At 27.5% G+C, this 17,686-nt stretch overlaps 1 protein-coding gene, 1 long non-coding RNA gene and 1 other non-coding gene across 5 annotated transcripts; 2 read left to right on the plus strand and 1 right to left on the minus strand.

The window, feature by feature from the left end:
- Positions 1–1,129: 1,129 nt before the first annotated feature.
- LOC109813406 (small ribosomal subunit protein uS19m) lies at positions 1,130–4,183 on the plus strand. Of its 3 annotated transcripts, XM_083070217.1 has the most exons (3): positions 1,130–1,303; positions 1,816–1,918; positions 3,380–4,183. In XM_083070217.1, exon 3 carries the CDS (start codon positions 3,385–3,387, stop codon positions 3,763–3,765), a length of 381 nt encoding a protein of 126 aa, XP_082926343.1. In that variant the 5' UTR covers positions 1,130–1,303; positions 1,816–1,918; positions 3,380–3,384; the 3' UTR covers positions 3,766–4,183. The 3 variants fall into 3 exon arrangements, with proteins under 3 accessions (XP_082926343.1, XP_020233177.1, XP_082926344.1); XM_020377588.2 differs by lacking the exon at positions 1,816–1,918 and having other exon boundaries at positions 1,131–1,303; XM_083070218.1 differs by lacking the exon at positions 1,816–1,918 and having other exon boundaries at positions 1,131–1,289.
- Positions 4,184–9,964: 5,781 nt separating this feature from the next.
- On the plus strand, positions 9,965–10,038 carry TRNAR-UCG (transfer RNA arginine (anticodon UCG)). Its single transcript has one exon. It is a non-coding gene; the product is annotated as a tRNA-Arg (tRNA).
- A 3,515-nt stretch (positions 10,039–13,553) lies between these two features.
- On the minus strand, positions 13,554–15,666 carry LOC114916848 (uncharacterized). The gene is made up of 2 exons (XR_003805461.2): positions 15,021–15,666; positions 13,554–14,115 (listed from the first exon to the last, which is right to left on the minus strand). It is a non-coding gene; the product is annotated as an uncharacterized LOC114916848 (long non-coding RNA).
- Between the last annotated feature and the right edge of the window lie 2,020 nt (positions 15,667–17,686).

The raw sequence follows: 17,686 nt of genomic DNA on the forward strand, positions 1-17,686 counted from the left end.
AGCCTAATGTTTGAACCATGTTAGAGATGGTCAAAATTACATTTCTCAATGTCTTCTATGATGAAACATAGCTCACAAAAGTAATAATACAGATCAAGAAATATAATTTTTGTGACAATAATTTGTAATTTTAGTGTTTCTTGTTATAGTTACTAAATAGGAATGACACTAACAAGTTAGATAATCTATGAGAATGAATACATGTAATTTGAAATCTGTCACAACCAAAGATAGTTGTTAATTTAACACAAAAAGAAATCATTAATGTTTCACTAAATCAAAGTCTAAGCACATTGTTCATTTTAATAAGAGTGATTAGTGTCATTTAAGACTAATGCTTTATGACAAAACTAGTGGATACAGTTTTGATGACTAAAATAAATTAAGAGAGCAATAAACAATTTTTATGAAAAAGAAAAAGTAGATTCTTTATATATATAAAAATATTGTTATTATTTTATGTTGAAAATTATTTTATATAATAATAATAATAATTGTCAAAATATATCGAGAGATTCTATAATAATCTTATTTTTATGTTATATATTTGAAATTTGGATGTTTTATGATAATAGGATGTAACTAGCATATTTTATAATTGTTAAACCAATTTCTTAGTATTTTATATTTCATATAGTTATATATAATGCCATCTTAATACTTTTAAACTTATATACAATAGCATCTGTATATTTTTTAATTTTATTTAAGAAAAATAAAAAAATTTATTATTTCTAGTTTTTTTCTATAATAATAACATGGTTTAGCTATAAATTATCATATACAACAATTCTTTTATTATTATTTATCAATTTCATGAAAATAATTAATTAGTCTTTTATATCTCACTATTACAGTATCATCTTAATGTTTTTATTTTATTTTATACAATTTTATCGTAATTATATGAATACTAGTGGTACTAATAATAGTAATGTAGTTATAATTATAATAATAATAATACCAATATATATATTAGCACTCTCGTAACATTATAATGTCATTATTTCTGATCATTTTATTGAAATATTATTTTTTCATACTATTTTAATCTCATAATTTTTTTTTTGTAAAATTATTTCAATTTCCAAAAATATTTGATATTTTTATATTACAAAAAAGTTACATTACAACAGAAAAATGCACTTTCAATTTCTCACTCTCTCGCGATATGCCTCTTCCTCCCACCGCCGTAAGTTAGTCTTCTTCCACGGCGGCGCATCCTCCCCTTCACCGCAAATCGGAACTCGACACTCTCTCTCAAGTCTCAATCGACCACACTGTCTCTGGTGTGTGTGCGTGTGTAAGTCTTCAGTTTCAATCGGAATTAACACATTCTGCACTCTATCTTTTATCGAATTTTTTGCTCTTGATTTGGATTGAGAAACCTTTTTCGATTAATTATATTCTTAGATCAGTTTTTTATTCTACAAGTGCCGTTCAAAGTTAAATTGTTGCGCACTCATGTAACGTATCTTCGTTTGTTCCTTTTTTTCTTTCTCGACTAATATTTATGGTTTAGGAATAAATCTGCTAGTTCCTGATAGTTAGGTCTTAATATTGTGTTTATTTTTTTTACCTTGCGACCAATCAATACTTGTAAAATGATGTTCTTATTTTTTTTTAATATCAATCTGATCTTTGTGGACTCACACATTAATTTCACAGATGATAAATTTTTTCTATGTAGTATATATAGATTGTTATTAATTTTAAGAAAATGCGGGTAGCAAAATGGTAAAGCTTTTCTACGATTCATCACTTCACTTCGCTCTGCCTTTCCTTCATTGGTTTTGTTTTGCCCTGGTGATTTAGAAATTCTGTGATTGTTTTTCGGAGGGAGGCTTCTTCCACCGTTGCTGCTCGATTTCCGATAAGCCTTTTGTGGCTCATTTCCACTGTTCCATTCTCTGATCAGGTCCTATTCTTTGGACTTCTTCTACTTCGTGTTCTGTGATACTTTGTATAAACACTTTTGCTATCACTGGAAGGATATGTTGTGGTTCTTAGGACTAACAGTTTATACTCAGTGTTGTGAATCAAACCATAATAATATAGTACTGAAAAATTTGAAGGAAACTCTTAGAAATTGGACAAGTATCTTTCGCTGTGTTGTAACCCCCTTTAGGGGATACTATATGCTTTGGTGACCTAATTTGGGCTCTCATTGTGTATTACTAACATCGACACCTTATGGATTAAGTGCTTCAGTGTTGAGATTAAGAAATTTTCACTGTTGATCTGAGGTTTGGAGCTTTGTAGCCTCAATTTGTTTGTCCTTAATTATGAATGGTTGTTTTGGAGTCTAACTTTGTGAAATTTGCATAACTCCTCTTTGTTTATTGCTTCCATTTTTCATGGTCTGTTTCCATGGGTCTCAACATGAATTTTGCTTTGTATGAATGGGGGATTGTAGTGGGTAAGTTGTGGGGCTTTACTCAGAGATGCTACAAGGATTGTTACAAGTCAGTTATTTTAATCAAGAACGGCAACTTTCCCACTACAATTCCCTATCCATACACACCAATATAAATTTTGGTATGTATAGATGGGAGATCGTAGTGGGTAAATTGTGCCCCCAAAACATCACAATCAACTGGCTTATGGAATTCGGATATCACAGGGTCATCATAGAGTTAGATTGTAAAGCTGTGATAGATGAGGTTAAAGGTAATTGAACAGCTCTATCCGAGATATGAGCTATTTTGCATACATGCAAACATGGCTTAGTTTTTTTTCCAAACTTTGAGATAAGTTTTATTAAGAGGCAAGCTAATTATGTCACCCATCATTTGGCTCGGGGCATTGCAATTCCATGATAGTGCCCAAGTTTTTTTATTACAGACCAAGCTGTATTTATCCCTACAGAAATGAAATGAACTTTGTGTGAAAAAAATGTAAATTGGCTTCAAAGCAACTCAGTTATTTTTTATTTTTTTACATTTAATTGCTTTGTAAAGTGCACCAACAGGGAACCAAACATGCTACTATTAATTGTCAAATTAATTCCTCAATATGTGTTCTGTTAGTAAAATTAGTCTCTGAGATTTGTGATATAAAGGCTGATTTGTCCTGAGAAATACACATTCTAGAACCTTAAGCATAATTTCTGTCATTCAAGAACTAATGTTACCTACTCTATAGCATTCAAGGACTAATTTGACTGGTTTCTTAATTATTTTATGGAAAAGAAAAAATGATTTTGGCACAAAATACATAACCCCAAGCCTCTCCTAATATTAGTCACTATGTTTGAATGGATAAAACATAATTAAAGCAAAAAATGCATCCCGTTTCCTTTAGTATATGTGTAAATGACCGCACATTGGTGTGATTTTCTGTATTTCAATCTTATGGTTTGCATTTTGTGTTTGACTAGGAAAAATGAGGCCCACAATGATGCTTAGGGCTCTGAATAAGCAGTTTCTTGGAATGGTTGGCGATGCAGCAAATACTGTCACTAAGAAGCCTCCCCCACCTCCTCTGGTGTCACGCAAACCAGCGTTCATTGATGCATTCTTGTACAAGATGAAGAAGAACCCAAATCTTTTGTCAAACAAGACCATTTGGTCACGTAGATCCACTATCTTGCCAGAATTTGTTGATACCAGTGTCAAGATTTACAATGGAAAAACCACTATTCGTTGTAAGATTACCGAGGGAAAAGTGGGTCATAAGTTTGGGGAGTTTGCTCTCACCAGGAAACGCAAAACCAGAGAACAAGCCAATGCCAAAAATGTTAAACAACTTAAGAAAAAGAAGTGATTTTATTTTGGACAATGATAATTTCATTGGTCTTTTATTTTCTGCAACTGTTTACAGCAATCTGGTTGTTTCTTAGGTTATCTAGATTGCTTTTGAAGAGACAACAGTTTTCTCAGAATATTGGCAACGAGGATCTTCCTGAAATTTGACGGTGGTTGCTGTGGAATTGGTTCTTTGATTATCTCTGAAGTTTCCATTTCCTATATAATTTAACTTGTGGATGATAGATCACTGATTGATCAATTTATGTTTATCACTTGATTTGATAGGACCTAGATTTTATAGTTGTCGCTGTTTATGCTGAATGGCCCCTGCAATTGCATTGGGATGTCATCATCATGGCCAGGAACATTACATGATTTTGAAATGCTCCACTGTGGGTGTCCTTTAAGGTGAATGGAAAGAAATATTAATTTTAGTGATGTTTTCATGAAATTTTGTATCATGAATAAATGATATAGGGTGATTTATTTTATTTGTTTGGTTACGTGGAAAAGTAGAAGAAACGAAATGAGAAATATTTATAAGAGGATAATTTTACCAATTTAGTTAAATTTAATTTTAAATCAAATATTTTGATTTACTTTAAATATAATTTTGTTTTTATAAATTATTAGTGATATTAATCATTGATTATTTATTATGAAAATTTTTAATTGAATATAATTATGCTAAAATTTCTTTAATGAATTTTTCTTCAAGAATATTTTATGTGTAGGAAATTGTAACAAAGACTCACGTAACAAAATTCTATTATGAAATACAAATAAGAAAAATGATGTTAAATTTTCCTTCACAAAATTTATTTTAAGAATACTTCATGTATAAAAAGTTATAATGGAAATTGGCTTAAAAATATTTAATAATAGAAAATTGAAATTGTAACCATATAAATAATGTTTTAAATAAATTTCATAATAAAACATTGATTTTATTAATTATGACAATTTTAATATATATATATATATAAAAAAATAAATATTTTCTGAAGTATTATTTTTTCTAAAACAACTTTTAAAGTATTAGTTCTCTCGAAGAATTGGTGGAGGTCTAGGGTTTCGGTAGAAGAAGAAGAGAGAAGAAGAAAACTTCAGGTAAATTCACGTTGACATCCACTTGACCAAGAGTTAACTTCGTTAGTTAAATTTGGACAGAAGTCCCACAATGAGGTATTTTTAATTAAATTGAGACCAAAATAAAACAAAAAATTAAAGTGAAATTAAATTGAAACTTTTTAATATTATAAGGGATCAAATTAGGTTTTTAATCAATAAAATATTAATTATATTAATTATTAATTATGGATGATTTTATAATAAATATAAACAGAATTTAAAGGAAACAATTTCTCAAATATTATTTCTCTTTAAACAAATAATGTCAGAAGTATTATTTTCCTTCGAAATGTTTCATAAAGAAAAGACATTAATTATAGGAAACTAAAATCATAACATTATAATAAAAACATTAATTATATTTAATTATTAACTATGAACAATTTTAAAATAAATATAAAAAAAACTACATTAAAATTGATTTCACAAAATTCACGTAAATTTTTTTTTCACGTATAAGACATTGTAACATAAATTCATGTAAAAAAAATTGTTAGGTAAATATCTCTCCAAAATAATTATGAACTATATTAATTATTTGTTTTTTATAAGAAAAAGAAAAACTATTGTTTTTAAATGATATTACAATGAGCATTATATATATATATATAACATCTATCTTAATATTAGCATATAAAATTCTTTTTTATACTCTTTTTTTTTTACTGAGTCACCTTTCGTATGTCTTAATTTTTATTAAATGATATTTGATGGTGATTATTGTTATCTGGAGGTATAATTCTGACTTAGTTGCGATAATTCTTTTGACAATTATGATTGGTTTTACTTTGTAGTTGTTAATCTTTTTTTGGATAGTTTTAAAATAAATGTAGATAGAAAATTTCATAAATATTTTTATTTTATTTTTCATATATATTATATTGAATAAATATTTGTGGCATAATTATATATTTTATTAATTTATTTTATTTATTGGCTTCAAATTATTATTTTTGTAATATTAATATATTTTTAAATAAGTTTTACAATATAATCTTATTATAGTTATGCAACATTTTTTTCTCTCATGCAAATTATATATTTATTATTGAATCTAAACAAAATTATATATTATTTGCATTTGTCTATATCATCTCACAATCATTAATAAGAAAGAATTATTCGTTGTCCATTCAATAAAAATCTTTAATGAAATTCAAAAAATAAAAATCTTTAATAACCACAGACAACTTTCATATGCAATGCACATAAATACACAAAACCTTCTATTTATAATGTACACATTGTTTCTCCAGATTAATTCAAAAATTAAATTTGATTTTTTTTTTCTTTCATCATCAAATTTCTCTTTCTTTATTCTCATCATTTTTCTCTTATTCCTCTCATATGTCACAATCAAATTTAAATCTCTCTAAAATATTTAAATCTTTTTCTTTATATGGTGGATTGATGATGATGAGATTTATTGATGTATTAAAGAGACATGTATAACCGAAACAAGCTTCATGAATATTTTTCTCTTCTTATATTTTCTCCTCACCTAAAAATATTGTCAGAAAACCTATTTTATTCCTCAAAGATTCAATATTTTCTCTTTAGATTTTAGGTTTGTGCTAACAATTTTTTCTTCATTTTTTTATTCCATTTTCTTTTGTCCATTTCTATCATCAAGTTTTCATGCTCTTCTCCATGTATTATTATTCTTTGCAAAGGTAAATTTGAAGTTTATTTTTTTACTCATTATTTTATTTTTTGTAAAATTTTCTTTTTATTGTTCTTCTTTAATTTCATCCTTTTCAAAGTAGCATGTAACTTAACATTTGGCTTGAGTTTAATTCATCTCCTTTATGAAAAAATAGATTTTTCTTTTTCTTTGATAGTTAATTAAGTTTTGTGGAGTAAAGACACATACTAAAAGGGATTGAATAGTGTGTATAAAAAACTCACACTTTTGAGCAATGAAGAGAATAAAAACTTAATAGATGAAGGGCTAGAGAAGAGTTAAGTGAAACACTGAAATTTTATACTGGTTCATCTCAACTACTGAGACTATGTCTAATTCTCAATCCAACTAGATTGAGTTCTACTATCTTTTAGACAAGATACAAGTATTCTTTTAATAAGCCACTTCTGACTCATTTCTAAGTAGTATTTGACTTGCCTCTTCAAACAATTATCCGAGTATTCTTTGAACAACAAGTTTCTCCTGACTTAATAACAAATATTCTTGCAAATAAGCCTCTTCAAGCTTGATAACAAGTATTCTTTCAAACAAGCCTCTTCAGGCTAACCCTTTACAACAAAGGTTACAAGAGATTATGAGGTTGTTTCATATCTTCTAGACATGTTGCAACCTAAAATGAAAGTACAAAATAATCTATACAGAATTCATAGAGATTGTTTCTTTGTATGCATGTGTATATCTCTGTATTTGTTTGAAAGCTTGATCCTTATATAATAGCTTTAGAGAAGATAATTATTGCGATAATTTTGAGTTGAACTCACAAGTTGCTTTGTCTATCTTCACTGTTGATCTTAGAGGAAAGAGAGTATCGTTGCTTCATTTAATGCGAACATTAAATGTTTTTTAATAAAGTGTGTATCTCTTATCTGATTTAGGATATTATTTATCATAATTTCTTTCTAAATGGACAAAGCAGAAGTAATATCAATGTAGAGCCATTAGTGTTAGCGTAGAGCAGTTCTTGTAGAGCCTTTTTTAGTTTTTTCCATGATATATGAGATTTTGCTTTTTAATTCTGACAAATAACTTGACTTTCCCTTCTATAACAGATTTTGAGAGTTCTGAAACATATTTCTTGTTTGATTTGTTTAGGGGTAAATATTTAATGAAATGAAAAATTCTACAACCTTCGAAAATGTATTCCGAAATACGTTTCGAATCTTTAAAAAATTAATTTAAATTATAAAATATTAATTTAAATAATTATTTAATAATAAAATTATTAAAAAATATTAATATTTTAAATTTTCGGCCAATGCTTCGGATACTTTTCGAAGGTTGTAGCACTCCTCTTAATGAAATTTATTATTAGTCTCAATAAAGAGTTATACATAAGAGACAGATTGTATGCTTTGTTTGATTCTCTTCATCTTATAGGTGATATGAATTTTTCACTTCGTCTAATATACAATATTTTGTAGAAAATTCATTTTCTTTTTAATAATAAAATCTTTCGTTTATTATCATTAAAACATTAAAGATACAAAATCGTCTTTTGACTTAATAATCTCTCCCTTTTTGATAGTAACAAGCATACTTTAAAAGATTCAATCTTGTTTTATTTTGAAAAAGGTTTTCTTTGATAAGACAAAATGAATTTTAATCTTTTCGAAAGGGTTTTGATTACAAAACTGAAGGTATTATTAAAGGAGAAAACATACTTTGATTAAAATATTTTATTAGACTGATGTAAATCATATATATATAAGATTTGAAGAAAAAATCATATGAGCAATTTTGATTGCAAAAATCAAATCTTTTCTTATGACACGTAATTTGTCAAATTTTCTTAGATCTATCAAACAAACAATAATATAACATTTGTGATAAACTAATATATCCGAGCATTTATCCAGACTATATATTAGAGTATATGAATTTTGAACATATTTAAGCATATATATTAGAGCATTTCTATATTATGTTTGAGCAAATAAAATTCAAATTTATCAAAGCTTGTATTATCTTGTTCTAGATAGATCATTCAGATGATCAGAACTTTTATAAAAAATATTAGTCAAATACAAATGCATTGGTGACTTCTCCTGAAAACATGCATGATATTCAAGAGCAAGACACAGTATTAGAGCAAAACACAGTATCAAAGCTTAAAAGATTCTCATCAAACATTTAAACTAAAGTATCATAGCTGGAAAAACATAATCAAAACAGAATCTAAGTCAGAGTAGTAATTAATAGAAATCCAAACAAGAATTAGAAGAAGAAAAATTAAATCTATATGTTCACTTTCCCTTTTGGCACTAGCAAAAACTATGCCAATAGTATGTGCAAGCTGGATCAAACTTTGTCATTGTCAAAGCTCAGATCAATGTTGAGTTGAGAGCTCATTAATTATTTTAGAGATATTTTTTGTATTAGAATATTAAATAAGATTGTATTAGTTAAAATTTATTTATATTTTTGCTCAAAAATTTAAATATTTTTTTTTGTTTATATATAAAATCAAATAGAGCATCAAATATGTGAATATAAAGAGAAGAATGAAACATTCTAGGATATTATATGAACTCATCAAGAACTCATTGATCTTTGAAAAAAAGAAAAATATTTTTAAATTATATATATTTAATATATTCATAGATTCGTGAATTATTAAATTTTTAAATAATTCTTTAAACTATAAAATTTATAATATTTTTTTTAGTTATTGCATTTAGGTCTTTGGGTTAATGCTCTGTTTATGAAGTACATTATTTCCTCCTAACCTCAAGGACTTAATTACAAAATGAAAAAAAAAACAGAACTTAGATCATAAATTTTATAGTTTAGGGATCAATACATGATTATAAAAAAGTATTTTAGAGACAATTTAAAATAATAAAAAAAAAAGTTTAGGAACCTATGAAGGTATTATCTCTCAATAAAACTTAATAATAGAGACATGTTTTATAATTTGTGTACTCTTTAAATCTCCTTCTAAGTTTCTATCATTATAGAACTTAAAAAAATTATTAGGTCATCTTGTATAATAACGCGCATATATATATATATATATATATATATATATATATATATATATATATATATATATATATATATATATATATATATTATAGGAATAATTAGAAGGCATGTAAAAATGGATCATTCGATCCAAATCAATTGACTAAAGTTTGAAAAATAGTTAAGTCAAATTAATCCATCTTATATATTTTTTTTTAATAAATCTATATATACTTTTATATAAAAAAGAAATATGAGGTCAAAAAATTTATAATCAAATGTGCACAACCAGTCAACCCAATAGATTAAATGAAGGTTGTGTTGGATTCGTTAAATTGAAACATTGGCTATATATTTTGTAAAAAACATTATATGGGTAGATGTGTCACAAATAAATTAATAATAAATAAAATATGACCGTATAGCGCAGTGGATTAGCGCGTCTGACTTCGGATCAGAAGGTCGTGGGTTCGACTCCCACTATGATCGACTATTCCTTTAATAATTATTTTGAGTTTTGACTCTTCAAAGTAAATTTACCACAAACCATAAAGTGAATAGTAAAATATCAACTTATCAAAGATCTCATATAAGAAAAAAAATTGCTAACTAAAAAAATTCTAAATGCTTGAAATTTGAAAAGATAAATTGCTCGAATTACAACTTGAGGAGGTAATTTTTAATTAAAAATAAAAAAATGATTTAATTTTTAAAAAAATTGAATTCTCATATAATTAAAAAATATCCATTTTTATAATAATTATTTTAAAACACATATTTAAGATGAACGGAATTTTATGAAGATAATATATTAAAGTCAAACCAAAAAAATGTTATATTTACTACTATTTGTTTTGGATTAATAATATATACACTAATTATGCAAATATTTTTTTACATTGTCATTTAATAATAAATTATTACATATGATGATGTAATTAGTTCAACAACATTTATAACAATTATTTTAAAAAAATTAGCAAGAATGATTTTTTAATTAATTAAGTCACAGAAGATTAAAAAATCATCTCAAACCTCTCTTTTTCTTTCCTCGTGTAATTTATGAATTATTTTTCTATTATAATTTTTGGATTAGTATATAATATTACCAAGAAGGAATTGAAATATAATTACATAAATTCACACAAATACATAGAAGAAAATGTTGATTCTTCTTTGAATCAAATGTTCTTTTTACGAGATGAGGAGAAAGATAGAAGAGAAAAATCGTCCAATCACATTGTATTTCTAGAATTCATGTTATATATTTGAAAAAGGTTGACATTCTTACTCCTCTCATGTTATAATCCTCTTGTCGTTGAGCTCTCTTTCTTCTTGGTCCATAAAGATAAAATAATATAAGACTAGTGCTAGTTGTTCACCAAGAAAGAAAGAATTAATTGAATCAAGATCACTAACTAAAACGAATTTAATACAAACAAAAAAAATACAAATAGAATATAAATAGAGTTATCTTTTCATATAGATATCTTTCAATACAATATATAAGTAATCAATATTTTACATTCATAATGCATGTTGATTAATTTTATTTTTTTTTTGTAGAATTTAATTAAAATTCACTAACGTATGGTGACTAAGATATAATATGATAATATAATTATCCTATCCTACTATAATTAGTTGTTTGGTACACAAATAGGATAAATTTTTCCTATTCTTTTTACCTATCTCATCTTGTTATTATAGTGTATTTCTTACCACTAAAGAAAGTTATGTTTTTTCTCCCTCTCTCTAGGACACCACTAGCACCTTTACTACAACCATTACTATTATCATTATTATCTCATTGTCATTACTATTATCATTATTATCACTATTATCATTGTTATCATTATCACTATCATGTTTTTCATTATCGTCAACACCTCACATGGTCATAGCATGGTTACAACAATGGTAATAATGATGCAATGGTGATAAATGCAATTAAGATATCAATAATGTTGACAATAATAATGATAATGGTAATAACGAAGATATCAATAACATGTGTGATTAAGAGTGACAAAGTAGATCAATTTGTCTTACTTACCAATTTTTTAAAAAAAATCAAAATTTTTATTTTCTAATCCATATTAACAAATTTAGTTAAATGACTTAAAGTATATTAATAATCTATTACATCTACTCAAAAATATTTTTTCTTATTATGTTATTTAGAAAAAAAATAATTATATTTTAAAAACTAAAATTATAATCAATTATATTTAAAGTTTTCTTCCTAATATTAAACTAACCTTTAAGCATGTAACAATTTTTTTTTCAAATGTTGATTATACATTAATACTTAACACTCAAGTTTCAATACATCACACATTAAAAAAAAAAAAAAAAAAAAAAAAAGCTAACAAGCTGAATGTGTTATCTTGTCCTACATATTTTGGAAGGCTAGGTGGATTATTCTTCCAAGCTTAACCTATTTTGTCATCGCTAATGTGCGTGAAATATTTAAAGTTTCTTATTTTTATTTTATTGTATTCTTTCATTCTTATTATTTCACAAAGTTAAAATCTTCTTACTATAATGTCAAATCGTAAAGTTGGCCACACGAAGAGAAGCCAACTTAGTAGCTCACACAGTGACAATAGTTTCTATGGATATCCGTTGTCCTCGTACATATAATAACATGGTACCATATATTGCGGAACATATATTTCAAGAATTAATGAGTCTTTCCTTTTCAAAACAAAATATATATATTATTATATTCTTACCAATGGATGTTTATATTATATATTTTTTACACTATTTTCTAAGCGTACGTTGTCATGTATAATGCATAATCAAATATTATTAGCTTTTATAATAATTATTTAAAATAATTGACAATACAATTAATCTTCGTATATTAAAATTAAACTTTTTTATACCTATTTTAATGTTAACCAAACGTATACGAGAGATATAAGAATTTATCTTGTTTTATCAGATGTGCTTACGAAACAACTAAGAATTGTCTTCTCGTCTATGATGGGCTCATTTTCTTATGCGTTCTTACCTAGCACATTAAATCAAATAGCATAAACTACAAAATGATCTTAGATCAAATTTAACAACTAATTTGATAAGCTTCTTATTAAACACCAATAAAAGTGCCAACAAAAATAGAAATTCAAATTACATTCGAAACTTCTGTGATCATCTATCATTTTTACAATAAAAAAGATTTACTTTTTAGGAGTCCCATGGATTTGTTTTGGTTGGGTCATGACAGATCCAGAAGCCTACTTAAGGGGAGGGGAGGGGGCAATTTTTCTTTCTTTCTTTTTTCTATAATAGTTTGAACATTTATCCGTTAATAAATAATTATTTAATAAATAATGATTTTTATAAAATATATTTTGACTTTACATGTAAAATTAAAAGTGATTTTTTATTTCCAATGATTAAATAAACATGTTTTAATTTTTTTACAAATATTTTTTAATAAAAATTTTACATATTCTAATTTTTACTATTTATTTTTGCTAGAAGCTTTAAAAGGCTCTTTAATTTCACAAAAATAATAAAAAAAATTCAAATAAAGAGAAATAAGTTCATCAAATATTATAATAGTTAAAAGTGATCAAATCTTACAATGATGATATAAAATAAATAAATGTATTCATAATATAATAAATGAGATATCGAAATGATCTTAATTTCATGTAAATGACATGTCGAAATGATCTAAATTTCATGGGAAGAGAGATTTATAGTTACTAGAGATGGCCTTCAATATACATATAAAATCCAAAACATTGTCATTTTGGTCTGTTATTTAAATGAATATTTAAGAGGAATTAATATATAATTTGGTCATCTAAAGTGGCAAGATGTATTATTTTGGTCCCTCGAAGTGCATGTCTACGCAAATTGGTCTGTGAAAGTGTCAACTTGGTGGCAACAATTTTATGCCACCAAATTGTCAACATATGAACGACTTCACCACTCAATGGACTGATTTTTGTAGATGAAAACTTTCAAGTACTAAAACAACATAAGTTAAAACCTTCAAGACCAAATAGTATATTAACTCTTTAAGAGACTTCATGTTAGCATCCAGAACTAGATCAAATTGCCAGCTACTAGCTTATTACAACAAGCAACAAGGCACTTTAATAAAATAGAATGATTTTCAATTTGGCAGAAAACACGAGGAGCTACTAAAAAGATCAGATTAAATAGTAAACAAAAGGACCTATCTTGTGATGGCAAACATATTTAGAGTGGTTCACTAAACAATTTAAGTTTGCATCATAAACTATGGACAAACCTTATAAATTAACTTTGTCACCAAAAAAAGTGAATTTCATTGAAATCATCAATGTATCTCAGACAGCAAGTTTTAGAGGCTGGGATACAACACACAAGAAAAAGAAAGAGAAAATACAAGATGAAATCAATTTAGTATAATATAACGTCAATTTTCTCAAAGTGGCCTCCAAGATGTTTAACATTATGCTCTCAGAAACCATAGAGTTATATAGCTAACCTGTCTTCCCATGTTGCTCAGATATCTTTAACAAGGTCAGATCCACTAAGAACTCCCACTGTTACAACCTGCACTCAGACATTACGATACCAAGTGTTATACAATGTTTTGTTGATAGACAGCGAAAGCAGACAAGAAGAAGAAAACCAACCATTTAAATGAAAATGATTTTTTAAATTGTTACTTTCCATAGTTCTTGCATGAACTTAACATATCCAGAGTAGCCCCCTTGCATTTGAGTAGGAAACATTGAATAGACAACTAGACATAATGCAAGACTATCTAATCTGAAAGAATAAGCCTATATCTCTATTTATGTTCAGCTAGAGGGTGTCATTGCATTTTCTGATTGATGAGTAACCTCAGATAACATTTAGAATATAGATGTTCTGAATCTGAGAACTTAAATTGAAAACTTTCAAGATATAACATTTATCAAATTACAGAAACCGAAAAATCGCATAACTTGACTAGACAAATCGTATTTATATACATCGTGAAAAATCGTGTTGTGAATCGTAAGATACTGGTAACGATGCGCACAAGCAACAAGTAAAGCTAAAACAACATTCGATCCAAACTATCAAAAACTAACAAACTAACTAACCATTTAACTATAAGATACGTACAATGGATTAATAATCTAATCTATTATATGTTATTGTATTTAACTCATGTTTGAATTTTAAGAAAATTAGAACTACTTTTACTTTGAAATTGGACCCCGTTCAATAGTCCAAACATCTCAGGAAAAAGGAAATTACTATATTGAAAAACTGTTTAGAAAAGAAAGGAAATTATGGAAATAAAATGAGCGTTATAGGAAATTACCCAAAATAAGAATAATCATGATGAAAATCCTAACAACTAATTATAAATTCGTTGACATATGAGAAAATTTAAGAAATGGGGTTAAATTCAATCATCAGATATTAAAACAAAAAAATCCTAAAATTTAATGAATGTATTATACTTGGCGCCTTGTTCTTCAAAGATTAAGTGTATAAAGAGGAGTAGTTGAAAGCCAGAATTTGTACGAAGACAAGAATGGCTGAGAAGAGTTACGAAGACGAAGCGGAGACACTCTTCGCCACGTTTCCTGAGCTGCGCGATGTGGCCGCTCCAATGACGCTGATGGAGAACATGAACGCCGCACACATCCAATTTTTGAATCTCACCGATCAATCACCGCCGCAACGCAACGACGCTCCCCACACTCCGTCAATTCGCCGGAATCAGGTTCCTCTGGTGTCCGCAACCGTCCAACAGCACTCGCCGCCGCAACAGACTCCGGCTGTGGCCGCGTCGCAGGCGGAACACTCCTCACCGGAGGTTGCCAACACTCCGGCGAGTCAGGTCGAAGTCCAGCCGCCACAAAACGGTGGTCCGTCGCCGTCGGTGTCCGTTACCGGAAAGAGAATCAGATGGAGCGAACTGGAACACAAGTAAGTAGTTAAGTATGGTCTCTTTGAATGAGAGCGGGCTCCGATCCTCTGCAGCCTCTCTACGGAAATTTTGTAGACCCTCACATGGATCTAACGGTGGACAAAAAACTTTTCTCTCTCTCAAACCCATCTCATTCCTTTCCATTTTCATTCTTCTTCTCATTCGTACCTTTTTTTTTTCAATTTTATTTTAAAATTAAAATCGGCTTATCTTTTTAAGTTTCGAAATTTCACTGCAAACAGTTTCTTTTAATTAATTATTTTAATTTTTTTTTACTATAGGCTATCATTTTTTTTCAGAGACATCATTTTTATGTATCGATTTCACTAATTATTTATAAAATGAATAATTATAAGAAATAATTGAGATGAAATTGAAATTAAGTCATTCATTTAAAAAAAGAAGAAGAAAGATTTAAATATTAATTTATATATAATTAATGTTTATAGTGACTATTTGCAAATAAAATAAAAGTTAAGAGTTAATTAGGAAAAAAAATCAGAATTTCGAATATGTATTTTGTAAAAGGAGCGTAAAGTTTTGAGAATTAAATATCATTTCCTCTTAAATTTTTAACTTTGTTTAAGTTATTATATGAAATATTAGTTTTTATGTTATTTATTTATTTATTTTCCTATGCTACTTTTCTATACAATATTTAACATTATTTAATTTTATTTTTTTTCTCTATTTCATGCTTTTTGTGTATTAAATATTTACAAATGTTTCAAATATTTATGGTCAAAGTATTAATATGACATTTGGTTGTGTTTGTGATAGGTTATTTTTGCTTGGACTTGAGAAATGTGGGAAGGGAGATTGGCAAAATATTTCAAGATATTATGTTAAAACAAAAACATCAGCTCAAGTTGCAAGTCATGCTCAAAAATACTTTCTTCGTCATAATGGGTCAAGCAAGGAGAAGAAAAGAAAAAGTATTCATGATATAACTTTGCAAAATAAAAGGCCTGTCTCTCACCATCACGTACATCAGAATGTTCCTTCTCCAAAGACTACAATACCACAACAATCACACCCAATGAATCGTTCAGTTCCTTCTACAAATCTTGCAATGCCACAGTTGCATAATGTGCATCACTTAGTCCCTCACCACAATATTAATAGCCAGCAGCAAAATAGGGTTCCTACTCCAAACCTTACAATACAAAGGTCACCTAATATGCATCATTCAGTCCCTCACCACATTGACCAACAAAGATGGGCTCCTTCTACAAATCTTGCAGTGCAACAGTTGCATGATGTGCATCACTTAGTTCCTCACCATAATAACCAACAAAATAGGGTTCCTTCTCCAAACCTTACAATACAAAGGTCACCCAATATGCATCATTCAGTCCCTCACCACATTGGCCAACAAAGATGGGTTCCTTCCACAAATCTTGCAGTGCAACAGTTGAATGATGTGCATCACTTAGTTCCTCACCATAATAACCAACAAAGTAGGGTTCCTTCTCCAAATCTTACAATACAACAGTCACCTAATATGCACCATTCAGTCCCTCAGCACATTGGCCAGAAAAGCTGGGCTCCTTCTACAAATTTTGCAATGCAACAGATACATAATGTGCATCATTCACTTCCTCACCAAATTTACCATCAAAACCGGACTCCTACAAATCTTGCAATGCAACAACCACATAGAATGCATTTGACACAAGAAATGATCCATATGAACCCACCAGTGGTCAACATGCCTCATCAAATGGGTGGATTTAACAATGGCTTCCCACCAAACAATGTTTCATCATATGGGAGAATTTAAATGTTTTGATAATATCAATGAATTTTCAACGCAATGTTTGCTAGAAGATTCATAGTTTTCAATCAATTTCAAAATTACATATATTTGTTTTTTTTTTTTTTTCAGTTGAAGTAATATTAGTGCATAATTCAATATAATTTATGTAGTTAATAAAATTAATAACTAATATTTTAGTATGTGAAAAAATGTAAAGGATAAATTCTTATTTTAACTTAAACTTATTTTTTTTTAGGACAACTAAAATTTATTATAAATAAACACTTTTCAATATATAAATCATATCATAATTAAAATCAATAATAAATAAATATTTTTATTTGTGACTTCTAAATGCAAAGTTTGGTGAAAGATACATAGTTTTCGATCAATTATTAAGATAACTTTTTTATATTATTAATTAACGATATCTC

This window comes from Cajanus cajan, chromosome 3, assembly GCF_000230855.2.
Source record: "Cajanus cajan strain Asha chromosome 3, NIPB_CcT2T_4, whole genome shotgun sequence".
Taxonomy (NCBI): Eukaryota; Viridiplantae; Streptophyta; class Magnoliopsida; order Fabales; family Fabaceae; genus Cajanus; species Cajanus cajan.